Source organism: Melanotaenia boesemani, chromosome 19 (assembly GCF_017639745.1).
Source record: "Melanotaenia boesemani isolate fMelBoe1 chromosome 19, fMelBoe1.pri, whole genome shotgun sequence".
NCBI classification, from domain to species: Eukaryota; Metazoa; Chordata; class Actinopteri; order Atheriniformes; family Melanotaeniidae; genus Melanotaenia; species Melanotaenia boesemani.
In genome coordinates this window covers 15,951,966-15,977,094 of record NC_055700.1, presented here as the reverse complement: position 1 = coordinate 15,977,094, position 25,129 = coordinate 15,951,966, and the positions used below count along the sequence as shown (strand labels likewise).

General features: G+C 37.1%; 2 protein-coding genes across 3 annotated transcripts; both read right to left on the bottom strand.

Moving 5' to 3' along the window:
- Window positions 1-428: 428 nt before the first annotated feature.
- On the bottom strand, window positions 429-5,626 carry brf2 (BRF2 RNA polymerase III transcription initiation factor subunit). Of its 2 annotated transcripts, none has more exons than XM_041970958.1 (5): window positions 5,606-5,626; window positions 4,996-5,147; window positions 3,054-3,113; window positions 2,635-2,956; window positions 429-2,139 (listed from the first exon to the last, which is right to left on the bottom strand). In XM_041970958.1, exons 2-5 carry the CDS (start codon window positions 5,141-5,143, stop codon window positions 1,347-1,349), a joined length of 1,323 nt encoding a protein of 440 aa, XP_041826892.1. In that variant the 5' UTR covers window positions 5,144-5,147; window positions 5,606-5,626; the 3' UTR covers window positions 429-1,346. The 2 variants fall into 2 exon arrangements, with proteins under 2 accessions (XP_041826892.1, XP_041826891.1); XM_041970957.1 differs by lacking the exon at window positions 5,606-5,626 and adding an exon at window positions 5,501-5,519.
- Window positions 5,627-12,027: 6,401 nt separating this feature from the next.
- rab11fip1b (RAB11 family interacting protein 1 (class I) b) lies at window positions 12,028-24,905 on the bottom strand. The gene is made up of 6 exons (XM_041970019.1): window positions 23,987-24,905; window positions 17,615-18,045; window positions 15,726-17,535; window positions 13,259-14,077; window positions 12,881-12,989; window positions 12,028-12,709 (listed from the first exon to the last, which is right to left on the bottom strand). The coding sequence occupies exons 1-6, from the start codon at window positions 24,343-24,345 to the stop codon at window positions 12,506-12,508; spliced, it is 3,732 nt and encodes a 1,243-aa protein (XP_041825953.1). The 5' UTR covers window positions 24,346-24,905; the 3' UTR covers window positions 12,028-12,505.
- Between the last annotated feature and the right edge of the window lie 224 nt (window positions 24,906-25,129).

Here is a 25,129-nt window from a genome sequence, read left to right as displayed (position 1 = left end):
TACTATCAACTACTTATTCAAACTATTCTTAAAATGTGATTTTTCATTAGCCCCCAAGATCATGTCAGCAAGTTTGGGTCATTGCAAATAGCCTCCCTGCTGGTGATTGCCATTAATTCATTTAAATATTTAAGATAAAATATTTTCACTTTAAAATAAAATTGCTAAATAAATTACCCAAATGTCCAGACCGACATAACGGCAATTTCAGCTGACAAAAATGAATTATTAGCACAGTCTGAACTTTTATTTTTTCTCCTTTTTCACCTATCACCTCTGAAACTTTACTAGTTTTAGTGACACACACGTATTTAATGCAAGGTTTCTAACACTTTTACACTTCTATATAAAGGGTGTGATTAAGTTTAATTTTGTCATAAAATCATAATAATTGGACATAACAGTGACAATTAGAAAAACCACTCAGATTTCAAGATACACACCAAACATTTATTGTTACACTGTGCCTTACTGTTTCTTGACACACTGTCTTTATTTTCTAAGCAGATGCCACGCTGACAGTTGGCCAGATGTCACCATATTCTATTGTGTTAAATGCTTTATAACACTGAACCATTTCAAGACAATTGCTTCATATTAATTCAGTGGTTTAGAGAGCTTCACTTTCTCCATCTCCAGGATGAATGGATGAAGGAGGGAAGGACAGATGAACAAAGACAGGAACAGGGAGGGTGGGGTCGAGAACGAGAGGAAAACTGCTGAGCGGGTGAACAAGGTAAAAAGAAATATTGAGGTGTGGCCTTCCACCCAAACATAACAGGCTAACTTCATTTAGAAAGGGGGACAATATCTGTATATAATATTCTCCAAACTCCAACTGTAACCAAAAAATTCTGTTGATGAAAAATTAAGATGTGAAAACAGTTCTGTCCCAATTATAAGTGCTGACAGAGCTGTTTCCACTCTATAAAATATTGAGGAATAAACTATTCAACACAGACTGTATTAACATTAATTCAGAACATCAGACACTTTCCAATATAATGTGGATGACGTGAACAAAAATGTTTCAATTTATATATTTTTGTAAAACAAACTAACATTATACTGTACATGTTGATTTGGGATCCTTACATTCGGTTTCCAGGCATTATGCATAATATTCCAAACTCTTTATTTTGAAATTAAATTAAATATTTTTGTAAATCGAATGTAAAGAAGAAAAGAGTCTGCTGTTTGACCTGGACAAAAAAAAACAAACAAAAAAAAAACAGATAAACAAAAAACTGCATAAAAAGGTCAATATGACAAAGTTAAATACAAAGGAAAATATCCGCATTTTCATTGGAATACATGCAGCACAGCTTTAATACAACGATAACTTATTAATGTTCAGTGTCAGATGAAGACAGCATCTTCTGTGTCAGAGCAAACTCTCGAGCTTCTTGTGGAGTGCGGATGTATGAATCAATTTCAGTGTCAGAGATTTCCTCATCACCATTTACATCTAGTTCAGGCTGCTCCTCTCTCCTCCTCTTAGCACGAATCACACACGGGGGAGCAAACAGCACCCTCTTTCCCCAGTTTGGTGCCAGATCTTGGCTCTGAGTGTTGCTTTGGTTTGACACTGTTTGTGTACTGCCTCCATCTCCAGCGCCCAAATGCTGTTGCTCCACAAAAGATGCATTTGCAGTCTGATCTCCACACACAGAGATGCCCCCCACTGTTGGTGTGCTTTCACAGCTGATCTGATTGTCTGCCTGCAGACTGTCCTCATGGGCTCTCAGAGCCCTCCTTAGCAGAGCATACCTGTTGTGCAGAATATCTCCCACCAGTGGAACAACAGTATCTGGTGTGACCGCTTCCCTGACCCATGGAATTTCCTTACCTAGCTTACACAGCACCTCCTTCAACTCAGCTATTCTTTCAAAAGCAGGCTTGTGCCTTTGCACTTTGGCCAACTTACAGAATTTGTCCAGAGAGAGTTTTAGACGACATTTGTTGGGTTTTAAAGACTGCCAGGCCAGATATACTGCAGCCATCATGATTGGCAAGGGCTTCCTGCCAGTCACAATCCAGGAATCTGCAGCAAGCTCCACTAGTGCCACAGCTCGTTTTGTCAACTCCTTGGAGTCCTCCGCCAATTCTTCAGGAACGTGAAGTGAGCTTATTTTGTATCTGTCAGACAGAAAAACAAGACTCAGATTTAGATTAGGACTGACAAGATTTTTTGTCCAAAAAAGCCAAATTAAAGCCAACTTATTGATCATTTAGAGCCCTGACAGATTTATATTCTTTCAAGTAGCTTACAGATTGACTTGGAATAACTCATTGTGACTGATTTGAAAATTTGATCAGAGTTCAAAGCAAATTTGAAAAGCTCCTCAGGCCAGAGAAAATAAAACATTTAAATTCAGAAAGATCAAAACTGAACCAAATAACAAACACTCCCATCAATTACTGACAATTTATATTAAACCTGTGTTAAAGTAACATGACGTACCAGTTAAGTCTCTTTTCATTTCAAACTCACCGGTGTAAAGGGAGGGAATGTGAATTTATAGTAAAGTTTGATTAGGTTAATGTTTTACATACAAAATGTCTCTTTTTTTAATGATCTGCTAAGCTCGTCAACATACAAACTCAAGAGACACTAAATCTCAGAGCACTTACTCTTGACAATGCGAATCTATGATATCAGTGATGCTGACTGAGGAAGTCTTGATGTTGAGGGTCTCGATCATCTCTAGATGAACCCTTCCCACAGTTGTCTGGTCAACATTCAGCAGGGAGCTGATGGTTCCCAAAGTCATGGGCCAGTTAAGTTGCCTGCAGCTTACAAGCACACAGCAACCCGCAAGAGCTTCTTTCATGTGGAGGCTCACGTTGATGAAATTCTCGTGCTCATAGGCCTGCTTGTAATATGTCAACGCCAACTCCTCAATGTCACTGCGGACCCTCAGAACTTGAGATATTTCTCTCACACGCTGCCGACCTTCAGGTACATAATGAAGCAAAGATCTATTACTCATACATTTAGGGTATTTGATGTGATAAAAAACCAAAAGCTGTCTTTGGGGTGAAGACCTCACCTTTTATCATGTTTGCACAGAGTCTTTTTTCCACAGCTGTGGTTCTGATGTAGCTGACAACTGTAAAAAGGACACAGAATCAAGACATAATTTCACCAAATGGAGGTAAGAAGCACATTGATTAAAACATTTTTTAATCAATAGGACAGCGTTTTTGTGTCAAATGTAATTTTAAAAGTGCAAAGTGAAAGTCAGGAAGATTATCTAGTCAGTGGATTTAATTATTGTCCTTTTGGTTACCATTAAAATCAAAACACAGCAGACAAATGTAAACAATGTCCAGCGCTGACAATAGACTAATTATTGTTTTGCTGTTTGAGAAAGAAGAAAACTTAATATAATCTAAAAACAAACCAGAATCCTTTTTTCCCTTTAGAACCAAGTGTGTAATTTTGTAATTACGCAAAAGCTTAATCACTTCTTGAAGGTACTATTACAGCCTCAGCTGCTTTCTGGTCATTTAATAAAAAACACCACAGATCTGATTTTTTCATAATGGAAACAAAACATATCAACTCAAACAATGAGCCCAAAGCTAATCTCTTCTGAGGCTTTTCAGTGGGTTAATCTATTTGATGGAAAACAGGTTTCCTGCAGGGAAAGAGTACACTGACGAAAGGTTTCTGTCTCTCCCCGGAGCACTTGTGTGTATTAATGATCAAATGAAAAAAGAAACATGTCAAAATTTCGAGTCAAGCAGACTTAGCAGTTGGAAATGAATTTCCCTTGTTTTGTTTTTATATATATATATATATATATATATATATATATATATATATATATATATATATATATATATATATATATGTGTGTGTGTGTGGTGTGTATAGGCAGGTTCAAATCCTGGACTGAAGCCCTTTGCTGCAGGTCATTTCCTGTTCTCTTTCATCCATCTACTGTCCAGCTACTGTTAAAAAATAAAGGTCAATACAGCCCAAAAATTCTTAAAAAAAAAAAAAAATCCCTGAATCATGATGTGGAACACTGAAACTGATGAGTGGCAAAAAGGTTAACTTTGGGGAAAAAAATAGCAGATATGTCCTGTCCAGTATAGCAAGAACAATACATCCCCTGATCCAACTCTGATTTATTGGAGGTATGTGGGCATATGAAGTTTATTTATCTACTGATACATATACTGCAGCCCAAAAGCCAAAGTATGTCTGAGTCCCTGATATTTAATGTCAGGTTCTTAAACAAAGATGTCAGCATTGGCCTCTTTTCACTAGCACAGCTATGGGGTTTAACTGTACTTATAGCTTCAATTTCAACTGTGTTGTATCCATCACATCCTTCACTTGAGTACATGGACTAGTATAGGACATAAATATTAATTTTAATAACAAAAATACACTTAAGCGTTATAAAAAGCAAAAGTACTTAGTACAGTAAAATTCTCTATTGTGTCTTAATATATTATTAGATTATGATCACCAGTATAACAGCAGGACTTTACTGGTATAGCCAGTTAAACTGGAGATCAATTTAGACTACATTTTATCCAACTAACACAATGATTATCTTGAATTTGCTGTGCGGTTAGTATTTTTTTCATAAACTATTTATATATTACTAAGGCAGATAATTATGAGAAATGCATATAAGTGTTACAGGAAGGCAGCACAATTAGAATGAGCTAGCTGTTGGGTAATAAGTGTTTAAATTTGGCTGTCTTACATTATTACTTCCCTTTATAACAACCATGGCATGTATCCTTCTTTGTGAAGTAAATAAATGTATCGGACAGATGTAGTGAGGTACAAGAGGACAATAATACAGAGCAAACGTTGCACTGTTTGGTAGAGGAACTTTTCCTGTTGCTTTAATTACCTTTAAGGATTTAATTTTTTTTCCCCCTCCCCCTTCCCGATTCAAATTTAGCAATATTTTTAAAATGGGGCAAACTGATGGCCCGATGAGGGGTCTCGTGGCAACTTCATACCTGCACCTCCAACTGGATCATCGGCCAGAGTACCCTCAGACACCACATAGCCGCAGTCCACACACACCAACTGAGCCTGGCAGTACAGATCATCGTCCACAATACTGACAGAGCCGCAGCCCGGGCAGCTCAAACCCGCACGAGACATTTCCCTGGAGGGGAAAAAAAGACCAGTGCTGACAGCCTGAACACAACGTAGTTTAAAAACAGATATAATTATGCAGCATCCAACTTCTGCTGTTAAAAACGATCAACAAACGTCACAGTTCACAGTTATGTGGGCGAGTAATATGTGTCCGGGCAGAAACAACTGAATCTCGAAAGTTCCACTTCAAGCGCTGTAAGTTCTTACGCGTCAGACCAACAAATTCAATGCAGTTTTAGAAATTTTATGTTAAACATCATTATACTATGTACAGACTAGATATTGAAGTGCGGCAACAAGAAACTGTTGAATAATACTTGACGACGGTTTTGGAAAGAGATAAAGACAGAAAACTACAACCTCAGGCTGTATCACCACAAGCTTGGTGTTTCGTTTCATTGCCTGTTAAATTGTTTCTTTCTGTCTTTTAATTAAGCACACACACGTGCTTTACTGAAAACACACCAGCCAAATCTCAGCAGACAGTGGCAGCAGTCATTCAGACAGGTAATCAAAAACACAGATAAAAACAAAGGTGTTTTCAACCTCTAATACAATAAATCAGCAGCTTACAGCAGCAACTTTTTGTACCCATTCCTGACTTTTATAGCTGGCTGCATGCATATATTTTTCTTGGTCTGCAGATTTAGGGTCAACATTACCTTGGTGGAAGGAGCACCACATTCGCTCAGGAAAAACAGAAATTATTTGTTTTTAGCCAAAAATGCTGTAAGAATGATAGAAACTCAAGCAAATATTGTCAGTAATCACACAAATATAGCTTGTGATGTCACTGAAATCTGGCCAGATGCAGCTAAGTGGTGATACTTCAACTACACTGTAAAGAAAGATATACCATATTTACTCAATAAAATTAAGGCCACAGATTACACGCAACATTACTAATTAAATATAATTATGTTTGTAGCTGAGTAAATTTTAATTAAATGAGACTCTTTGGAGTTAATCATTTAATATGAGTAGATTTAATTAAAATACACAAAGAAATTAATTAAAACCTAAACAAAAATATTGAGTAGATGTCAAAAAGAAAAATGTCTATATTAGTAAAAAAAAAAAAAAAAGTACTAATAAAACATAATTAAATTCTATATACAAGTACAATTTAATTGTGTAATGATATATCTTAATCATTGACTTTAGTTTAATTTACTCAGTGGATTTAATTAAATCTAAATATAATTTTTATCTCGATATATTGTCAATATTTCATGACCTACATTTCAAGGTAAGATTACAGTGGGTACCAGGAAGTATAGAGGGAATAAAACTCAATTTACAGAACACACATGAAATGCTTGCCAAATATAACACTTTTAATCATAGAAGTTAGAGCATTACATTGCAAACTTTTACAAATGCTGACACTATTTTTGTGAGTAAGACCTGTTGAGCTACACTGTCCTACAGACCTATATTTACAAATAAATTAAATGCTTGTGACAAATGAGAGGAGACCATTTATGGTCACTGCATAAACTGAAAGACTTGCTTGTCGAGAAGAAAAATCCTATGCTTACTTCCTCAGCACAGAGCCATTAATTAATATCAGTTTTTGATCTCAACGAAAAAGCACACATCTTTGACAAGTGCATGTGCCCCAACTGAGAACATAGAACAATTTGTACATCAACATTTTTACCTTGAACTGCCCACAACAGAAATTTCACTGACATTTGGCATTTTCCAACATGCAGTTCTCAAGTTCTGTTAAAGCTGAACCTTGTGTGGCACAAAAGTGTGAGACCATAGTCTCACTTCAAGCCAGAAGTTTGCATCAAAGCTTTCGTTGACAGCTTTGATGCATCCAGTACGTAGAAAAGTTTCTGGAATACCTCAAAGGTGTACTTCAACTGCTTGGGATAATCGAGATTCAGCATAGGTTAAGCCCAAAAGGAGACAGCAAGCCCTGGCAACATCTCCATGTCCTTTGAAGACTTCTATGCCCTCAATGACAACTCCAATGTCACTTGTAGAGGCTATATCTGTTGTGATCACAGTTATTGCCACTACAAGCTGTTCAAGTTCCTTGAAGTTCTTGGTGCCTTGCAACATGAAAATGTAATCAGCGCCATAGCATAAAACTTTTTTTTTTTTTTAAAGTAGCATATCACTTAAACTGCACAACACATCAAAGATTTTAAAAAAGAGCTCTATGTCACACATGTCAATGTAAGGGTGATGACAAATTGAAGCAAAATTTTAAGTTCATGTTTATTTAGGGCCCTCATTCACTCTTCACTGAACCCTCATGAAAACCAGGAGCTGATCCACCATGGGCCAACAACTTTAGTGTTCCTTAGCATTGATTCAACAGACTCAAGCTGTTCTGGCAGGGCAAAAATGAAAGAGCATGAAGACAGTTTTGGTTACACATCACATATCAATGTATTTGACAACATGTAATCAAGGAATTACAATCCCTGAATTAGTTTAATGAAAATTAACTTCACCTATACTGAACTTTTTGATGAGATGTTCCCCACGCTCTCCAAGGCATTCTATAAGGCACCGAAGGACAACTTTTCTGGCTGTCTCATAGGGCATGCACAGTTCTGGAGAGGAATGCAAAAACTGATAAGCAAATCATAAAAACAAAACAAAAAATCACTGTAGATGTTCTATTAATTTGGAAATGTTAACACATAACACTTAGGGGTCTAATCTGGTTTTGTACAACCTAGATCATATATTTGTGATTTTGGTCATCATGTTTTTAAATTCTGATAGTATTTTACTTACCTGCTTCACTATAGAGTTAAATATGCATTCAGTGAATCCTTGAGGTCTGCAGTATTCTTTTTGTATGTTCTTTCCTGTTCTTATAAATAGAGTCAGTACAGTGTCATAATTCTGTTAGTTCTGATATTACACTATAACAAACTTGCATGGCACCTTATTTTGAAGAGTTTGCATGGCCCTTCTAGCTTTGTAATGTGTGGTGTCTGTGAAAACTACTACATAAAAAAACTTTACAGTATCGAACACATGGTGATTAAATGATAATTGCTATTTTGAAATGGAGCCTAAAGTCAAATAAACACCGACAGCACCTAAAATTCCAATCACTGTATAGAGTGGTTAACTTCATAACCACAAAACTCACAAACAAATAAATCAACATTTATAATCATCATGATAAAATATTATCTTGATATGTACTTCCAAATTTTTTATTAGATTTTGCCACCTTTCCTTCCTTCCAATTGTTCCATTATGATCTTCAGTTGTTGTCCAAGTGCTCCACCTTCAGCATGAAACTGCTTCAGTAGCTTGGGAGTGTGAAGATCCAACCCAGACATAAATTTGGGTTCCAGATCCACAGTGGTTATTCTCTGAAATTCTGCACTAATCTGAAACAAAAAGGCAATAAGAGACAATGGTATTACATCACTTCTCAGACAACTCGTACAAGACCTTTGGGAGGCACATCCAATAATTGTTGCTACTTTGATATCAAGAACTTGATCAATTAGACAAAATTTTTACAACTCCCTTACTAAATTGTGGTCACTTTGTCAGTTCCTATCTCTTAAAAGTGATTACAATAGAAGTTTCTCCCAAAATAAACCCTGTTAATTTGACTTTATTACTTAAAACATTTCATATTTTTAAATATTTTTAATGAATTGTAAAGCCTATTTGTTGTACACTTGAACTTGAACAAATTAGTTTTATTAGGGAGGTTTTCATTGCATGCATCACATAAGGTTCCATCAGTCACATTTAGCTTGCAGCATTAATCTAATTTCAATTCATATTCATATGTCATGATGACCCCCCCCCCCCCCCCCCCTGGGAAATAAAAGAATAAACGACAAATTACCACATATACCACATATTATTAAAATGCTAGCAGTCTGGTTAAAATAGGCTAAATTAGTAATTGTACTTGAACTCTTGGCTTTTCGTAGAAGTTCTTATTAAATTTGTTCAGTTAACCACATATGAACAAAAACATGAATACAATAAACATATTTCATGCTGGTAGCTGTTTAGCTAGCTTTTATGCTCTGGTTAGCAATTTTACTTAAAGTCTTAAAACATGAATTTCAATTAAAAAATTTACATTTTAAAAAGCTTTTGTTTGTTTCTTAGAAGTTCTTATTAAATTTGTTTTAGTTAACCACATATTAGTAAATGGAAAAGCATGAATACAATAAGCATGTTTTATGCTAGCAACTGTTTAGCTAGCTTTTATGCTCTCGTTAATCTAGCATAAAGTAACAATTTTCCTTGAACTCTTAAACATAATATTGAAAGAAAACCATTCATAATAAAAACATTTGGTTTTTTCTTAGAGGTTCTTATTAAATTTGTTCTGTTAACTACATATTAGTAAAACAAAAAAGCATGAAAACAAGAAGAACGTTAATGCTAGCAGCTGTTTAGCAGTTGCTAATTGTTCATGTACATTTGAATGAAAACATTTTAGGTTAAGCAGGATTTTTTTTTTTTTTTTTTTTTTTTTGCTTGTAGTGCCTTTTCACAGAAGTTAATGGATAATGGTTATTTAGTTAATCTAACATAAAAACAAGCATGGGGGAAATGGATAAAAGAAGCTTATTTAATGCTAGCAGCTGTTTAGCTATGCTTTTATGCGCTGGTTAAACTAGCTTAAAGTAGCAATTTTTTCTTGAACTCTTAAACATAAATTTGAAAGAAAATCTTTACATTATAAAAAACATTTTGCATTTTAATTGAAGTTCTTATTAAATTTGTTCAGTTAACCACATAATAGTAAAAAAGAAAACATGAATACAAAAAACATGTTTTATGCTTGCAGCTGTTTAGCAGTTGCTAATTGTTCATGTACATTTGAAAGAAAACATTCTAACATAAAAACATGCATGGGGGAAATGGATGAAACAAGCTTATTTCATGCTAGCAACTGTTAAGTCAGCTTTTATGCTCTGGTTAAACTAGCAAAGTTGCTATTTTTCATGAACTCTTAAATGTAAATTTCAAAGAAAACCCCTACATTTTAAAAACATTTGGCTTTTTTTGCAGAAGATCTTATTAATTTTATTCATTTAACCACATATTAGTAAAACAAAAAAGCATGAAAACAATAACCATGTTTCATGCTAGCAGCTCCTTAGCAAAACACTTAAGGTTAAGTAGGATATTTTCTTCCATGTTGTGGCCTTTTCGCATAAGTTAAAGGATAATGTTTATTTAATCTAACAGGAAAACAAGCATGGGAAAATGGATAAAACAGGTAAATTTCATGCTTAAAAACATTTGGCTTTTTCTTAGAAGTTCTTACTAAATTTGTTTAGTCAACCACATAGTGAAAAAAAGAATGAATACAATAAACATGTGTTATGCTAGTAGCTGTTTAGCTAGCTTTAATGCTCTGGTTAAATTAGCTTAAAGTAGCAATTTTTCTTGAACTCTTAAACATAAATTTGAAAGAAAATCTTAAAAATTATAAAAAACATTTAACATTTTAATTGAAGTTCTTATTAAATTTGTTCAGTTAACCACATATTAGTAAAAAAAGAAAACATGAATACAATAAACATGTTTTATGCTTGCAGCTGTTTAGCAGTTGCTAATATGTACATTTGAAAGAAAACATTTTAGGTTAAGCAGGATTTTTTTTTTTTTTTTTTTGCATTTCGTGCCTTTTCACAGAAGTTAATGGATAATGGTTATTTAGTTAATCTGACATGAAAACAAGAATAGGAAACAATGGATAAAACTAGCTTATTTCATGCTGGCAGCTGTTTAGCTAGCTTTAATGCTCTGGTTAAATTAGCTTAAAGTAGTAATTTTTCTCGAACTCTTAAACATAAATTTGAAAGAAAATCCTTACCTTTTAAAAACATTTGACATTTTCATATAAGTTATTATTAAATTTGTTCAGTCAACCACATATTAAACAAAAAATCGTGAAAACTCTCCCTCTCTGACAGCTTATGTTGTATTATAATTCAGCATTCACCATACCTTTGTATTGTCCTCACCAGCCTAGTACAGACAAAATCTGTTTCCTTACCATAGACAACCAGATAGTATAGATGAGTAATGTGGACAAAGGTAACGCCTCATCTGCATGTTTTGTGGCCATCCATCTGTCCATCCATTTTCTACTGCTTGACTGATTCCATTAAAATAGATTTATGAGATTTTTTTTCCCCCTGTCCTGTCCAGCATCCTAACATACAGAACGGTGGTCTGTGTGCAATATTTTGCTTGACAGATTTGCTCTACCAAGGGAGACTTGATATTTTTATAATTTTTTATTGTATTCATATTTACTGTAGTCTTTATATGTCAGTCCCGAACCTGACAGGGAGATAGAGGAAGAGGGGGAAAAAAGGGAGAAAAGGACAAACAAACAAACAAACAAACAAACAAACAAAAAAACAATAAACTACCACAGTACTACATGATACATAAAGAAAATAGGATAATGATGGTATGAAAAAGTACAGTAGTCATCAAACATACCTGCAGAGAAAAGACTTGAATATATGGTAAGTATTTTCATAAGTCTGCAGTGTTGGTCAGTGGAGTGATTGCCAAATTTATTTTTCTATTTGAACTGTCTCCTTTACAGAAAAAGTTCTAAAAGTGTTTTATCGGTGTGTAGATTGTTCACAAAAATAGAATTTCAATTCAGTGGTCATGTTATGATCAATGCATAGAGATCTGTTTTTTTGCTGTTTTTTTTAAACACTAAAAGGCTTTTTGGCCATGCTAACTGCAAAGTATTTTGACAAAAGGCCACCATTTTCAAAATAGAGCCCAATTAAATCATATTAAACTGTTATAGAGGGATATCTTCACATCACATTCAGAACCCCATTTATAAATGAGTAAACTTTCCAAAAGAAATAGCAATAAAAAGATAAACATTGTTTAAATGCCTCATTTTATTTTACAAATTTTTTAAGCAGTTAAAGCAGTAACCTTTACAAAAGTTCAGTAAAGTACAGTGTTCATTGCAAGAATAAAGTACGGTAATTAAAGTGCTATTTTCTGGAGTTTGCAGAATCATGTAAACCACTGACATTCAGGAAAAATAGAAAAAGTGCAGTTTTACAGTAGAAAATGCTGGTCCTCAAGAGAAGGGAAAAAAGATTTAGTTTTTTCCATGAATATGCTCAACATTAAAGCCAAGAATGCATACATAGAAGATATGTTCCTTCATAGTATCATATGAGAAACACATTTAAATTGATTATTTCTTCAGACTGAATTCAAAGTTTTAATTCTCCAGATACTCCAGTTCTACTAATGAGCCCAACAAATCTTTGAAATAAGATTGTGGTGTAGAACTGCAGTAAGTAAAATCAGCGCTCTGAACTGAACATCAGTCAGCTATGAATCCACTTAGATGGCTTTCTTTAGTGCGCTCATGGACATCAGGATACTTGGTTTCTCTTCCATGACCCGCACAAGTAAGTTGTCAATGTACTGTTCCAGCTCCGATATCTTTTTATCTCTGTCAGAGAGCTGGTTCTCTTGTTTCAACACCAGTGAGATCAGCTCCTCCCGAGTCAGCTGGGAGTATGGGCCTGCCAGTCCACTGTCAACCTGTGAGATGACATACAGCATGTGGCACTTATCAAAAATCAAGCATTTAAATAGCAAAAATTAAGTCTTTGATAACCAAAACAAACAAACAAATTCCATTGGTCCATCTCATTATCCCTTAAAAAAATCCTCATAGATTAAAGATTTTAGTTAAAGGGGGGAGTGAGATACCTTCGTTTTAGCCTGGTTTCCACTGAGAATTCCTGCAGATTTGTTATTTTCCACTTGAACTGAGGCAGACTGCTGCTCAGGAGGATTAAGAGGTTTTACAGGTTGAAGCCTGTAATTAAAAGAAAAAGAGAGATGTAGTAGAGCAAGGAAATTAGTCAATTTCTTGGTGTAAAAAAAAAAAAAACAACATAACCAGTAATTATTTGTCTAACAGACAACAGTTCTTTTAATAGTATTGCTGCAAGTTCCCCCTAAATGTGCTCCATAATTTAACATTTTTTTGTATAAAAGCAGGAAGTTGTATGTGATCTATGATATATTAACAGATAGGTGAGCAATGGTCTTTTTTTGTCCATCTGGTGAGAGTTACCGTCTCACCTGCGTGAACTTGAAGGCCCATCTTCTTTTACACCTGCCACCATGATAGTCTTCACTTTTGTCTGCTGCAACCCTTGGTTTGGACTCTCCAGGACATTCACACCATTTCTGGCCTCTGACTGTGGATCCCGTGCTCCGTTTGCTACAGTTGCGCTAGATGTTCCTGTAATGTGACCTCCATCATTGTTATGGTTGATTAAATTGCTAGATGTGGTGTCATTCTTAGCAGGAGGCGGGGGAGCATGAGCCATCTTTAATGATTTGACTTTCACCTGAGAGGAAGCATCTTTGTCAGCATTTTGTGGCATGATAGGAGGCCAGTGTACTGGACCAGAGACTGCTGTATCATCTTGAGCTGTGAGCTCATTTTCATCTTCATCATCTTCAAATGGGTTCATGCCATAAGCAGATTGTTTAGTCTCCAAGACACCTTGGTGGGACAAAGTTGTTTTGGACTCGGTTGAAGGCTCTTCAACAGAAGGAGGTCTGGACGGTGCAGGACGTTTACCGTGCCTTGCTGATGTTATTTTGGCATCATTGCTTTGCGTCACACTCTGGGTGTTCTCTGAATCTGTAGTAGACTTACTCTGAGGAGTTATAATTTGCACAGAGCGTTGGGGGAGGACACTGACAGTTTTGACAGTTTTATCTTTGGTTTGCTTGATTTCTGACACATCCTGCCAGTCTTGACTCCGTCTTTCTGCTTGATTCTTTCCTGGGGGCCGAGGAGCTGGTCTCTTTTCTCGTTGAGTACTAACAGGGACCTTTTCATTAGCAAAACCAGCCCTGCTTCCTGCTACTGACACAGACGACCAACATCTGTAAATTAGACAAAAAGAAGAAATGTTCCACAATTAAGTCAGAATTTTACTGAAGCTAGAAAACAAAATAATGTACAACTGCTTCTGAATTGTTTGGTAACTTCATTTAGGTGATTACCTAAGATAACGGGAACATTTTTCAAACTTGTGTGAGTGTTGCAAAATGACATGAGAATACAGCATGAGTTCATGTTCTTTTTATAAACCTACCTCCTAATCAGCCAGTGTGCAGTCACTTTCACTTCATATTCACATGATACCTGAACACATTGGGGTATTTGTAACAAGCCCAGTCCTCCTGCTCATTTAGCACACTCAAACTAAAAACACAGACGCACAGTGCTACGTAATTTTCATGCTGGTGTCAGTTTTCAGTCACATTTGAAAGAGAAATGCTGAGAACTGTCACAGAGTTGTGACAGCAAAAAAATAAAGATCATAAAGAACATGCAGCTAACTGTCTGCACATGTAAATGACTCCTTGTATCATTTTCATCAAGCATTCAAATTTAGCAACACCACCTCCTTTGCTGATCTACTGGTAAGGTGGTTAACCCAAAAAACACCAGCTGTAACGATGTTCACCATGCAGGCCTTCAATGCTTTCAGATGTCATTTGTCCACCACTTAGTGATTACCAATACCTTCATCTAGCACTTCTAACAAATATGTCAGAACACCTTGACCAGACAATTTGTCTCAGTGACTTTAGTGGTTAGTCGTCTCCTTACGACTGTGGCTGCATGGCTATTTCACCTTTTTTGTCTTTACAGATGCGGTTTATGGTCTTTTGCAAACATTGGCTATGTACAGAAGACGATTGCGGTCGTTATCGGCTATTACTTCTTTCTTAATCGTTATCTTAAGATAATGAGTTCATTTTCTCATGATAACGGGATAATTTATCTCGTTATCAAGAAAACGAAGTTTGTCTTCTCGAGATAACGAGATGATATGGTGGGCTCAAAAGTACAGTCATGGTGTATATGTGTAGTTATGTGAATGAGTAATTAGTAAAATCTAACACACACGTTGCAATTTCAGCCTTTGTCAGAGCTGATAGAAGTAAAATCCTTGGATCCACCAGTTGAGGTGTTGGGAGAGAAGATAATGGCTAAGCTGCCTTTTTTTCTTTTTTTTAAACCACTGTTGTGGGCCAAACTGATGCCCGTCCCTATTATACTTATATCAATGTATGAACTCTAAGTTTTCTCAGTGAAGCACTACAAATGGTACATCTTTACAGGTGGAGGATTCCTGTTTGTAGAACACGCCACTAGAAAAAGACTTTGCATTCTGTTAAGTCTGTTAACTGCCCCTAAAAGGCTAGTGAGATTAAAAAAATAAATAAATTAATATAAAAAAATAAAAAGGAATGATCCTTGGAGTTAGTTTCCCCTCAGCAGTCAAACTGTATGTGTAACCTAAAACAACTTCAGGGACTGCCCTGATGAAGGTAAAAATCCTAAATGTTTGTGGGATTAAAACATGGTTTTAATGACTTTAATGCCCTAATAACCTTACCCAAATTTCCCTGAGGGCTCTCCGAAGGGATTAATAAAGCATTTCTATTCTATAAGTTTTAGATGTTTCTGACTTATTGAACTATCAGAGTATAACATGCAGTGTACATGGTTTAAACCAACCTTTCCTGGACAGTTTCCTCTTGAGCTTTGTGACTGTGAGGTCCAGAAGAAGAGCTGGGTATTTCCACTGAAGTATTCTCATCAAACGGATTATTGGAAGTGATATCTGTAGGACTGCTTACTTTGGATTTGTTCCCTGCAGCTTTCCCTTCATCTTTTGTTCCACTTTCCTTCTTCTCACACTCTTCTACTTCTCTTGTTAAAATCTCCTCCTCAAGCTTCTTTGCCTCCTTTTCTTTCCTTTCCTTCTCAGCGCTCTCCTCTCTCCTAATCCTCTCCTCTTCCTTCTTTCTTGCTTCTTCTTCAATCCTCCTCTTCTCTTGCTCCTGTAGCCTTTTTGTCTCCATTGCTAATCTCTCAGCTGCTTCCTTTTCCTTCCTAGTCTTCTCTTCTTCCTTTTCTCTCATCTCCTTTTTAATACGTTCCTCTTCCTCCCTTTTAACCATTTCTTCAAACTTTTTTCTTTCTTCTTCCTTTTGTCTCAGTATCTCCTTTGCCAACCTCTCCTCCTCTTGTCTCCTTAGCATATCCTGTTCCTTTCGTCTCATTTCCTCCTCTCTTCTAATCCTTTCCTCTTCTTCCCTTTTAACTTTCTCTTCTTCTGCCATTCTTCTCTCTTCTTCCTCTTGCCTCAATTTCTCCTTGGCCTCCTCTTGTTGTTGCCTTAGAGTCTCTTCTTCTTGTTTCAGCCTCTCTTTCCTAATCCTTTCCTCTTCTTCCCTTTGCATTTTATCTTGCTCAATTCTCCTCCTTTCTTGTTCCGCGTGTCTCCTCTTTTCCTCAAGCTCTTCCTCTCTCCTCCTTTCCTCATCTTTCCTTTTCATCTCTTCCTCCATTCTAAGTTTCTCCTCTGCCTCAATCCTTTTCTTCTCCTCCTCTATCTTTCTCTTTTCTTCCATCAATCTCTCAAATTCTTCCTTTTCTTTTCTTGCTATTGCTTCCTCTTGTCTCTTCACCTCTTCTTGCTTAAGCCTCTCTTCTTCCTCCCTCTGCCTTTTCAGTTCTTCCAGTTTTCTCGTCATCTCCTCCTCTGCCTTTTGTCGTTTCCTCTCCTCTTTAGCTCTCTCCTCCTTCCTCTTTTGCTCTTCTTCCAATTTAAATTGTTCTTCTATCTTCCTCTCCTCTTCTTCTTTCAATTTCTTCTCCTCAGCCATTTTACGCTCTTCTTGCCTCTTCTGTTCTGCCCTCTCCTCTTCCTCTTGCCTCCTCTGCTCATTTTCTCTCCTAATCCTTTCCTCTTCTTCCCTTTTCCTCTTCTCTACCTCCTTTCTCTTATTTTCTTCATCTTTCCTAATTCTTTCCTCTTCATCCCTCTTAACTTTCTCTTTAAGTTTTTTACTCTCTTCTTCTTGTCTCAATTTTTCCTCAGCTAAACTTTCAAGCTCTTTTTGTCTGTGAAGAGTCTTTTCTTCCTCTTCTATTCTTCTCCTCTCCTCCTTCTCCATCTTGATTCTTTCCTCTTCCTCCCTTTTTGACTCATCCACATTCTCCTGTATATTTTCAGCTTTTTCTTCCTCATCTTCTTCCTCCTCCATCCAAGGTGAATACTGCCTTGTTGCCCGTAACGAATCCACAGATGGAGGAGAGTTGTCTGGGACATCCTCCATTGATCCATGGCCTGAACTGGCCAGACTGTAGTTGGAGCCAGTGCGAGAGGTCCGAGGAGGCGGTTCTTCACAGTAAATATGGCTGCCATTGATGCACAAGTTACTCTGCTCCACAGGAACCGATTTTTGATGACCAGAAGATGAATCCTTGATATCTGAGCTACTGGAGCGTTTATGTATCATAAACTTAAACTTCTTTTTACCTAAAAGCACATCATAAAATTAACATGCATGTAGTAGCAAAATAAAAGTGATAATCGTGGGGAAAAAAAAAACACTCACCCTCAGACGAGTCCACATTAAGACCAGATGATTGACTGCCGCTTAGCGAAGAGTTTTTTGCAGGCAGAACAGACATGGACTGAGACATGTTCCTCTGTAGATTGGACTTTGGAGAAAACAAAGACTTCATCTTATGTTTCTTTGATTTTCCATTCTTGCTTGCTTCTTCCACTCCGTCTCCATTTCCCTCCTCTTCCTCACTGTCCGTCAGAACCTGAGGGAGGGATGGCACCACACTAGACGCAGAGTCCGACTCCTTTTTCTTACCACGAACTTTGTCCTTGAACTTGCCCAGGCGAGAACGGGATTTTCCAGCAGCTGAGAGGTCAAACATGCTGGCAGTCATGTTGTTTCTCATAAACTGGATGTCCACAAGGACTTCCCCTCGGTCTTTATCTGGTTTCCCAGTCTTGTCCAGTAACTTAAACCACCTGTTAAATAAAACATATATATGCACATCATTAGACATCAGTGTAAAAGGACATGAATAGACTGAACTTGTAGGTGATGTGTCCAAAAGGTTTTTAGAAATAAAGTGTTCATTTATAACACAGTTTTTTTTTCCTTTTTTTAAACACTTTACCTATAACTTGAAAGATTAACCATTACAGCTGCAACAACCACATAAAAATTAAATGAGTATCTGCCACAAAACAGCATAACAATATGCTGGTTGGTATGAAATGAATGTGTAGTGCTCTGATGTTTAATACAAGTCATTTTCTTTGAAGACGCTCATCCATTTCATTGCAAATGGAAAGTGACTCAGTGGCAGCTTGAATGTTTTTGGAAAGTTTGTAATGATCTAATATTAACACAGTCCTCTCTGTGGTAGCTTTGGACATAGAGAACTTATAAATGCTTGTACTGAATATTTGTCAGCCTTGATAACAATTGTTCAGTTCCTTCCCCTCTTGTCTAACATCTAAAACCTGACAAATATTAAAAAAATAATACATGGTAAAATTTCTACTCAGGCAGTCTGAAGCCCTCTACTAAATGCCCTTCCTGCATGTACCAGACATTTAAAACCTGCAGACACTTAAGACCCTGAAAAGAGTTTCTTTTTTTGTAATCAGAGGAGATTAGCTCTTACTCCTGACAGAGCAGGCTCACTGAGAGCCTATCTCCCATTAATCCCATCTTCACCTTTTAAACCTACTACAGGCTGGTACCAGACAGAATGAATGCCAGTAAACTGCCTAGCAGGGTCCATGTCCTTGGAGTAGAAATTAGCTGAACAACACACATAAGTTGAAATTAAAACTTTATATCTAAAATATAGAAAATAACACCAAAAGACACCAGATGGCATTAAGTTTGCACCTGCGACATGTTCCTGAGCTGACCGACGACTCAGAATGAGCAGAAAAAGGGTGGAAAAAAAAAGAAGAAAAAACTAGTCAGCATAAAAAGTGCCCATCAGGCAGAAATGTGAGGTCAGGTCACCACTGAGAAAACAACTGAGACTGAAATCTGGATTCCAAAGGAAATGAGGAAGGGGAGCTGTGTGCTTGTGTGAAGAGCATTTTCTGATTTGTGCTTGTTCTTGTGTTAAACCTTGCATGACTGTCCAATTAAATGTACAACACAACATTTGTTCCCTTGGTTTACAAAACCTAGCTTCTTGAGATGCCTCTGATATAGAAGAGCGGAATGCAGAGCTCTTCTCTTGTTGTGTTGTGTATGTTACTGAAATTCATCCTCCTCTTCCTCCCACCCTCAGGAATGCTTTAGATGTGTGGCACAAACAAATTGTGGGGGGAAACCGCCTTTTCCTGGAATTTGCAAAATGGTTGAGTGCCGTCTCAGCTCCCCTGCCTCCTACGTGCTGACGAGTAATAGGATGTGACTTGCAAATTTCAGGCCTTGACATTGTAGATATTCTATTGTGAAGCATCTTCATGATTTACCCAATGAAGGTCCTGCAGCAAAAAGTTGCTACACAGATAAATTTATCAATCATCCAAATGTAAACTGTTTTTCCATTTTTAGATTTTTATAGGTACAGCTTGTGAAAAACATACTTTCATTGAAATCCCACTCTGATGTCACTAGACTGTTTTTTCCCCACTTTATTTTTAATTGTTAGTGTGTAAAAGGAGAACAAACTTACAATTCTTCATCCTCCTTCAGTGTGGTTTATTTGAGAACTGATGATCTACATGTAATATTTGCAGTATAAAATGGAAAATTTAACATTTTTTTGATGGAAACCAAAAACAGGCATCATGCAAAATGTTAAAGCTGCCTGAGAGATTTAAGTTTTCATAGACCCGAGTCAGCTTGTTGGGGAAGTGATTTATTCACAGTTAGTACTAGGAAAGGCCAGGAGATGTGTATTTCAAAGCCTGATCAACAGATTCCTGAAACCCTGTCATTACGCTGCCATGGGCTCCTCTGAGCAGATGCTTAGAGCTATGAAAATTAAGAAAATGTTCACAGAGCAGGAACAGACCTTAAGACCTTGATAAGGATTTAGCATGGTCTTTTCTGTTCTACTGTGCAGCCACACCTTCACCTTCATAAACGAATGAAGCCTTTCACATTCTCATCTCAATCTCAGTGTCAGAAGTTTGCAAAGGACCATCTACACCTGATGCATTTTGTAACAGAATTCCTCAGTCTGCAGGATGTAATGAGATTAACAAAGATGTTTGGAAGGAAAAGGGTGAAGGCTGCATGAGGGCAACTCTCTAATTTTATCTCTCAAATCATGATTTGGACCTCTGTTGCAGCCAGTTGACTAATAACATTTCATTGGTAGCAGGAAGAATGATATTGCATAACTACTCATAATTTAAAAAAAAACAACATTAGGGGTAAAGTATGGCTTTGGCATCCACATAATGATCCCTGAAACTGAAAAAAATCATAATAGACCTCTTAAAAAGTGCAAGTAGCCATGAACCTCACTGTCTATGCATAAACAGCCAAAAATCTGAGGATGAATATCAGAAAGGTAATACATGGAAATACAAAATGAACATGAAAGTAATACTTTTTAGAATAAGGTTGCATATCTACATTATATCTTAATAGCAAAAACCTCAACCTCTTCCCATCCACTTCATCAAGATAAAAAATTTGTTATTTAAAGTCTGTATTCTTAAAATAAAAATATAGCACAATTTGCTGTTGTATAACAATAATACAGCAATGGTACAGTGTGGATTTAACCCACAGCTCGACCTGCTGTATTGTGGGATAGAAAAGAGACATGTTCAACACGAATGAGTGAAAAAAAAGAGAAGTACTAAGTTCCTTCAGTTAAATCTGCAGGGAAGTTGCAAAAGGGTTTGTGTGTTAACTGGTTCGACAAGGAAACATTGTGCATGATACAGAATTAAACAGGCCTGCATTAAAAACCTCAGTAAAGACGAAGCTGTTCAGCTAAACTTAAACCTCTAAGTGGCAGAAAATGTGCTGCTCTACTGCACACACAGCACTGGAAGGAGGATAATTGATGACTCAGTTTGTGAATATATATACACACATACTATTTATTACACACACACCCACACACATCCTTCCTTGTGTAGCCTCAAATCCTGATAGCACAGTGCCCTGAGTGGCTCAAGTTGTTCTTATCACAAAGTGCAGCTGAGTATGAGAATAGCTAAATAAGTAAAACAACTTGACACTGATAATGTCCAAGGACCAAAACTGTCCAACCCTTTCAACAATGAGTCAGGGAAGCCAAACCGAAGGACAGTTAATCTGAAGGAAACAGGGTGAAACTAAAGAGAAACTCTCTGGGCAGTGAACCTGTGTCAGAGAATGATACTATAATCAAGATACGGTGTAGAGGTAATACCTTCTTTTCCTTATAAGGATCCCATTTCAGTCATTTTCAGAACTAGTGCTTTAAAACCGGACCAGCAGATTTTGGTAACAGAAGTACCCTAATACAAAATGTTCAGCACATCCCAGCCAGCAGGTGTAAATGAGTGAAAATTAGAGTCATTCTAGTTGCACCAGGTTCACCATGTTGCTGTCACAGTGCTACATTGAATAGAGAGAAGCTAATGTTTATTTAATCATCACCTAAACTTGTTTCTTCCACCATTTCCAGCCCCTTTCATTTAACCAGACATTTTCACTGGGGAAAATTATGACAAGGAGAGCTTTGTTTAGATGACTGGCTTATATTGATGTCTTTACTGCTTAAATTATCCTTTTATCTCAAACATAATTAACTGAATTATTATTCAAAATTATAAAAAAAAAATTTGAAGAGGTACTAAAACAAATGAAAATTTGAACATGAAACATCCACACAAAACTAGAAGCTACAAAACAACTAATGCACTTTATTAACAGACTGATTTGCCAGTAAAAACTACCCTGTTTTCTTATTGATTTCTAATTTTAAAAACTCTTAAAAAGCTAAAAGATCTGTTATTTTTGTTGAATGACAAGTCTCTATGTCTCTATGCAACAGCACATGTTAAAATTAGCAAAAATTCAGTTGTTTAATATGTAGATCCAACATTCAACATTGGAGCTGTTGTTCTCCAAACCACGTGTACCTCTGTTTATCGAGTTTCAACACAACCGCAGTGGTTTCACTGTGAAAAACTGACCTTGCTTTCACTGTTGCTATCACTGTTTGCTTTTCATTGATTAAAAACAGTCAGGAATGTGACACTGAAGCTGAACTGAAACCTCAGAGTCTAGTTATTTACTGACACCATCTTTGGATTTTACTTAGAAAAAAAGCAGTGAAAATACAGAGAAAAGTTTAACCCTAAACTGGAGAAACTCCCACAGCTTTGCTCAAAAGAAAAATCTTTACATTTTGATGTGAATATAAGGTTCAGGTTCATCCATTTGTTATGAAGCACAATAACATTCTTGATTAAATGTGCAACTTAGAGCCACGTGAATTTCAGATTTGTACACAGGAACATCATTTACTCAGTACAGGGTATAGCGGGACATTAATCAAACGTGGGAGCAGGCAGGGCTGCACGCCAGTTTATTACTTAATGAGGTTTACATCATTTGCTCATTTCATGTGCTCAAATCAAATTTTACTGTAGATTTTTCACTGTAAGAATACAAAAAAAAAAATCCTCTCAAGTGCACTGAATGCTTACATTGGTTATAAAAGGTTTGCAACGATATGGACAGAAAGCAAATCTATACAGCTTTATGATTATCAAAATATGAACCATGACATCAAAATTAAGTATGCATGTAATTACCAAAGCCATCAAACAGAGTGGACAAACACAAACAACTAGTGGGAAGTTAAGAACAATAAAGTGTGTTATGTATTTAGGCAGGCTGCTTTTGGATAATACCAATCACATGGTGGGGGATTAAAAGACTCAGGAACAGTTCTGCACAAGAAAACATTTCTAACTGAGCAACAGAACTCTGTTGGATTGATCCTACATTTTAATTTTGACCATTTCTCTACTTGTAAAGGTGCAGGAAAATTCTCATTAATTAGACTACAGTGCCAACAAGCCCTGTGTTGCAAGGTGGGATCCTTACTGTTATTACAAAAGAAATGAAAATGGGCATTAACTCTTTTGCACAGTAAATAATTGTTTTAACTACTCATTTTGTTCATGCATTAAGAGAGTGGTAAGAATTTGGTGTTAAACCAATTGTCTTGAATGTTTTATTCTAGTATAAATGCGCTGTAAAGTGAATTTTGGATCGTTTTAGGTAAATTTCCTTGTTGTTGACAAGCTCAGTCGGTGAAAGTAAAGTCTTTTAACTCACTGTATTAATTTGCCTGAATAAGTAATGCTGCTTGGCATCCTTGAGGGCTGCTGCCGAGGAAACAAATCCCTTAAGCTGCACCGGTGTGAGTGGGCAACATTCGTAAGTCAAACCCACCAGAGTGGCTGTGCAGTGACGCATGGTTGAGGGTGCACTTGAATAGCTCACACATTTGCACCTTAAAAAAAATAAAACGTGTAACCGTGCATTATTTAGTGTTTTTGTCAATTTAAAAATGCAAACAATAAAAGATTAAATACTGATTAGTTTTCTTCCAAAAAGATCATTACTGACAGCACCATTTCCCAGAAGTCGTTCCCCCCGTTGCACAGATTAAATCAGAGTTAACTCCATATTAATTTTACCTTCCAAACTGACTCCTTGTGAGAGAAAAAAAACTTTCACACAGACCTATTATTATTTTAAACATTACTGTAGAAGAGGCCTTGAAAAATATCAACATTTCTAACCTGATATGAAATGGAGTAATTCTACATATCTGAAGTTACTTTGCAGTTATGTTGTTGCTTATATCCAGTAGGCATCTTGCAATTCTCCAGTGGGGAGTCTGTTCTCCGCCACTCATGTCTGATACTTCTCCTTACACCGCTACATGACTGTGTGTGCACTTACTCGATCTTGTTGCGGGTTTCGTCCTCACTTAGCTGCGGCAGGTTGAAGACAGCCTGCCCCAGCAGCTTGTCTGGGCCCACCAAGGCCCGGTGCAGGACGTGGACGTGCAGCGTGCTACGCTCCGCGCCGCCTCCTCCACCAGCTCCCTGCAGCTGCGGCGGCAGGTCGAAGGTGGCCTCCTCCTTCCACACAGGAGCCACGCTCTTCTCCACCACTGATGTCTGAAACTTCTCCTTACCCAGCTGCATGACTGCGTATGCGTCGTTGGTGCCGCTTTTCCCCTTTATCCTGAGGCCTCTGGCTTGGAGTACCGTTACCTGGACGCTTGTGGGACACCATTGTTGATCCGCCAAAGACATGCTGACACCACCTTTTTGATGGATCAGCGCCCGTTGAAGAATTAAATCCCAGAAGGAATCACGGGGCTATAATAGGCTCAGCGTGAGACTAGACGGGAGAGCGGAAAAGTTTGTGCAGGAGCTACACTGAACTTCAGGAACCAGATGATTAGGCGTGGCCATACCGAGAGGGGGCCCTGGTTTACACAAGTCACTCCCCCAAAATTAACAGGTGGTAACATGACTTCTAAAACCAACTTGGCGCGTTGGGACGTGTAACTCACACTGTGGTCATTACTGGAAGCAACAAACCACTCTTGATCATTTTTTATACTTGTCAGTGAGCATTATCCTTCATCAATAATTACAATAGTGTATTTAGATTGTGCATGTACCCGTTTAGACAGTGCTTTAATGGAAGGACAGTTAAAAACAGCAAATTCCAATATTTCCAAACTGTCTCCATAAGTTTTAACAATTACAAAGCAACGTCCTCCAAGACATCTCCGAGCTACAAATTCTGCCACTTGAGAAGAGGACAGGATACCTGACCGGTCACATCTGATAGGCTCCGGATTGAGTTTCTCATGTAGTTCAAGTCTAAATCTTAATCAGGCTGAAGTGCAAATGTCTGTTTAGATTTCATGCCATTGCTGGGCATTACTCTATAAAGCTGAGGCTGCTGGCTCTACATATGCTGGGATATCAAACCCAAAGAGTATGAGTAGGATTAAGTATGGAAATGGATTTAATAAATGGATTTGATGTTGTCATCGAAATGTGTGGTTCATTATTGAACAGTGAC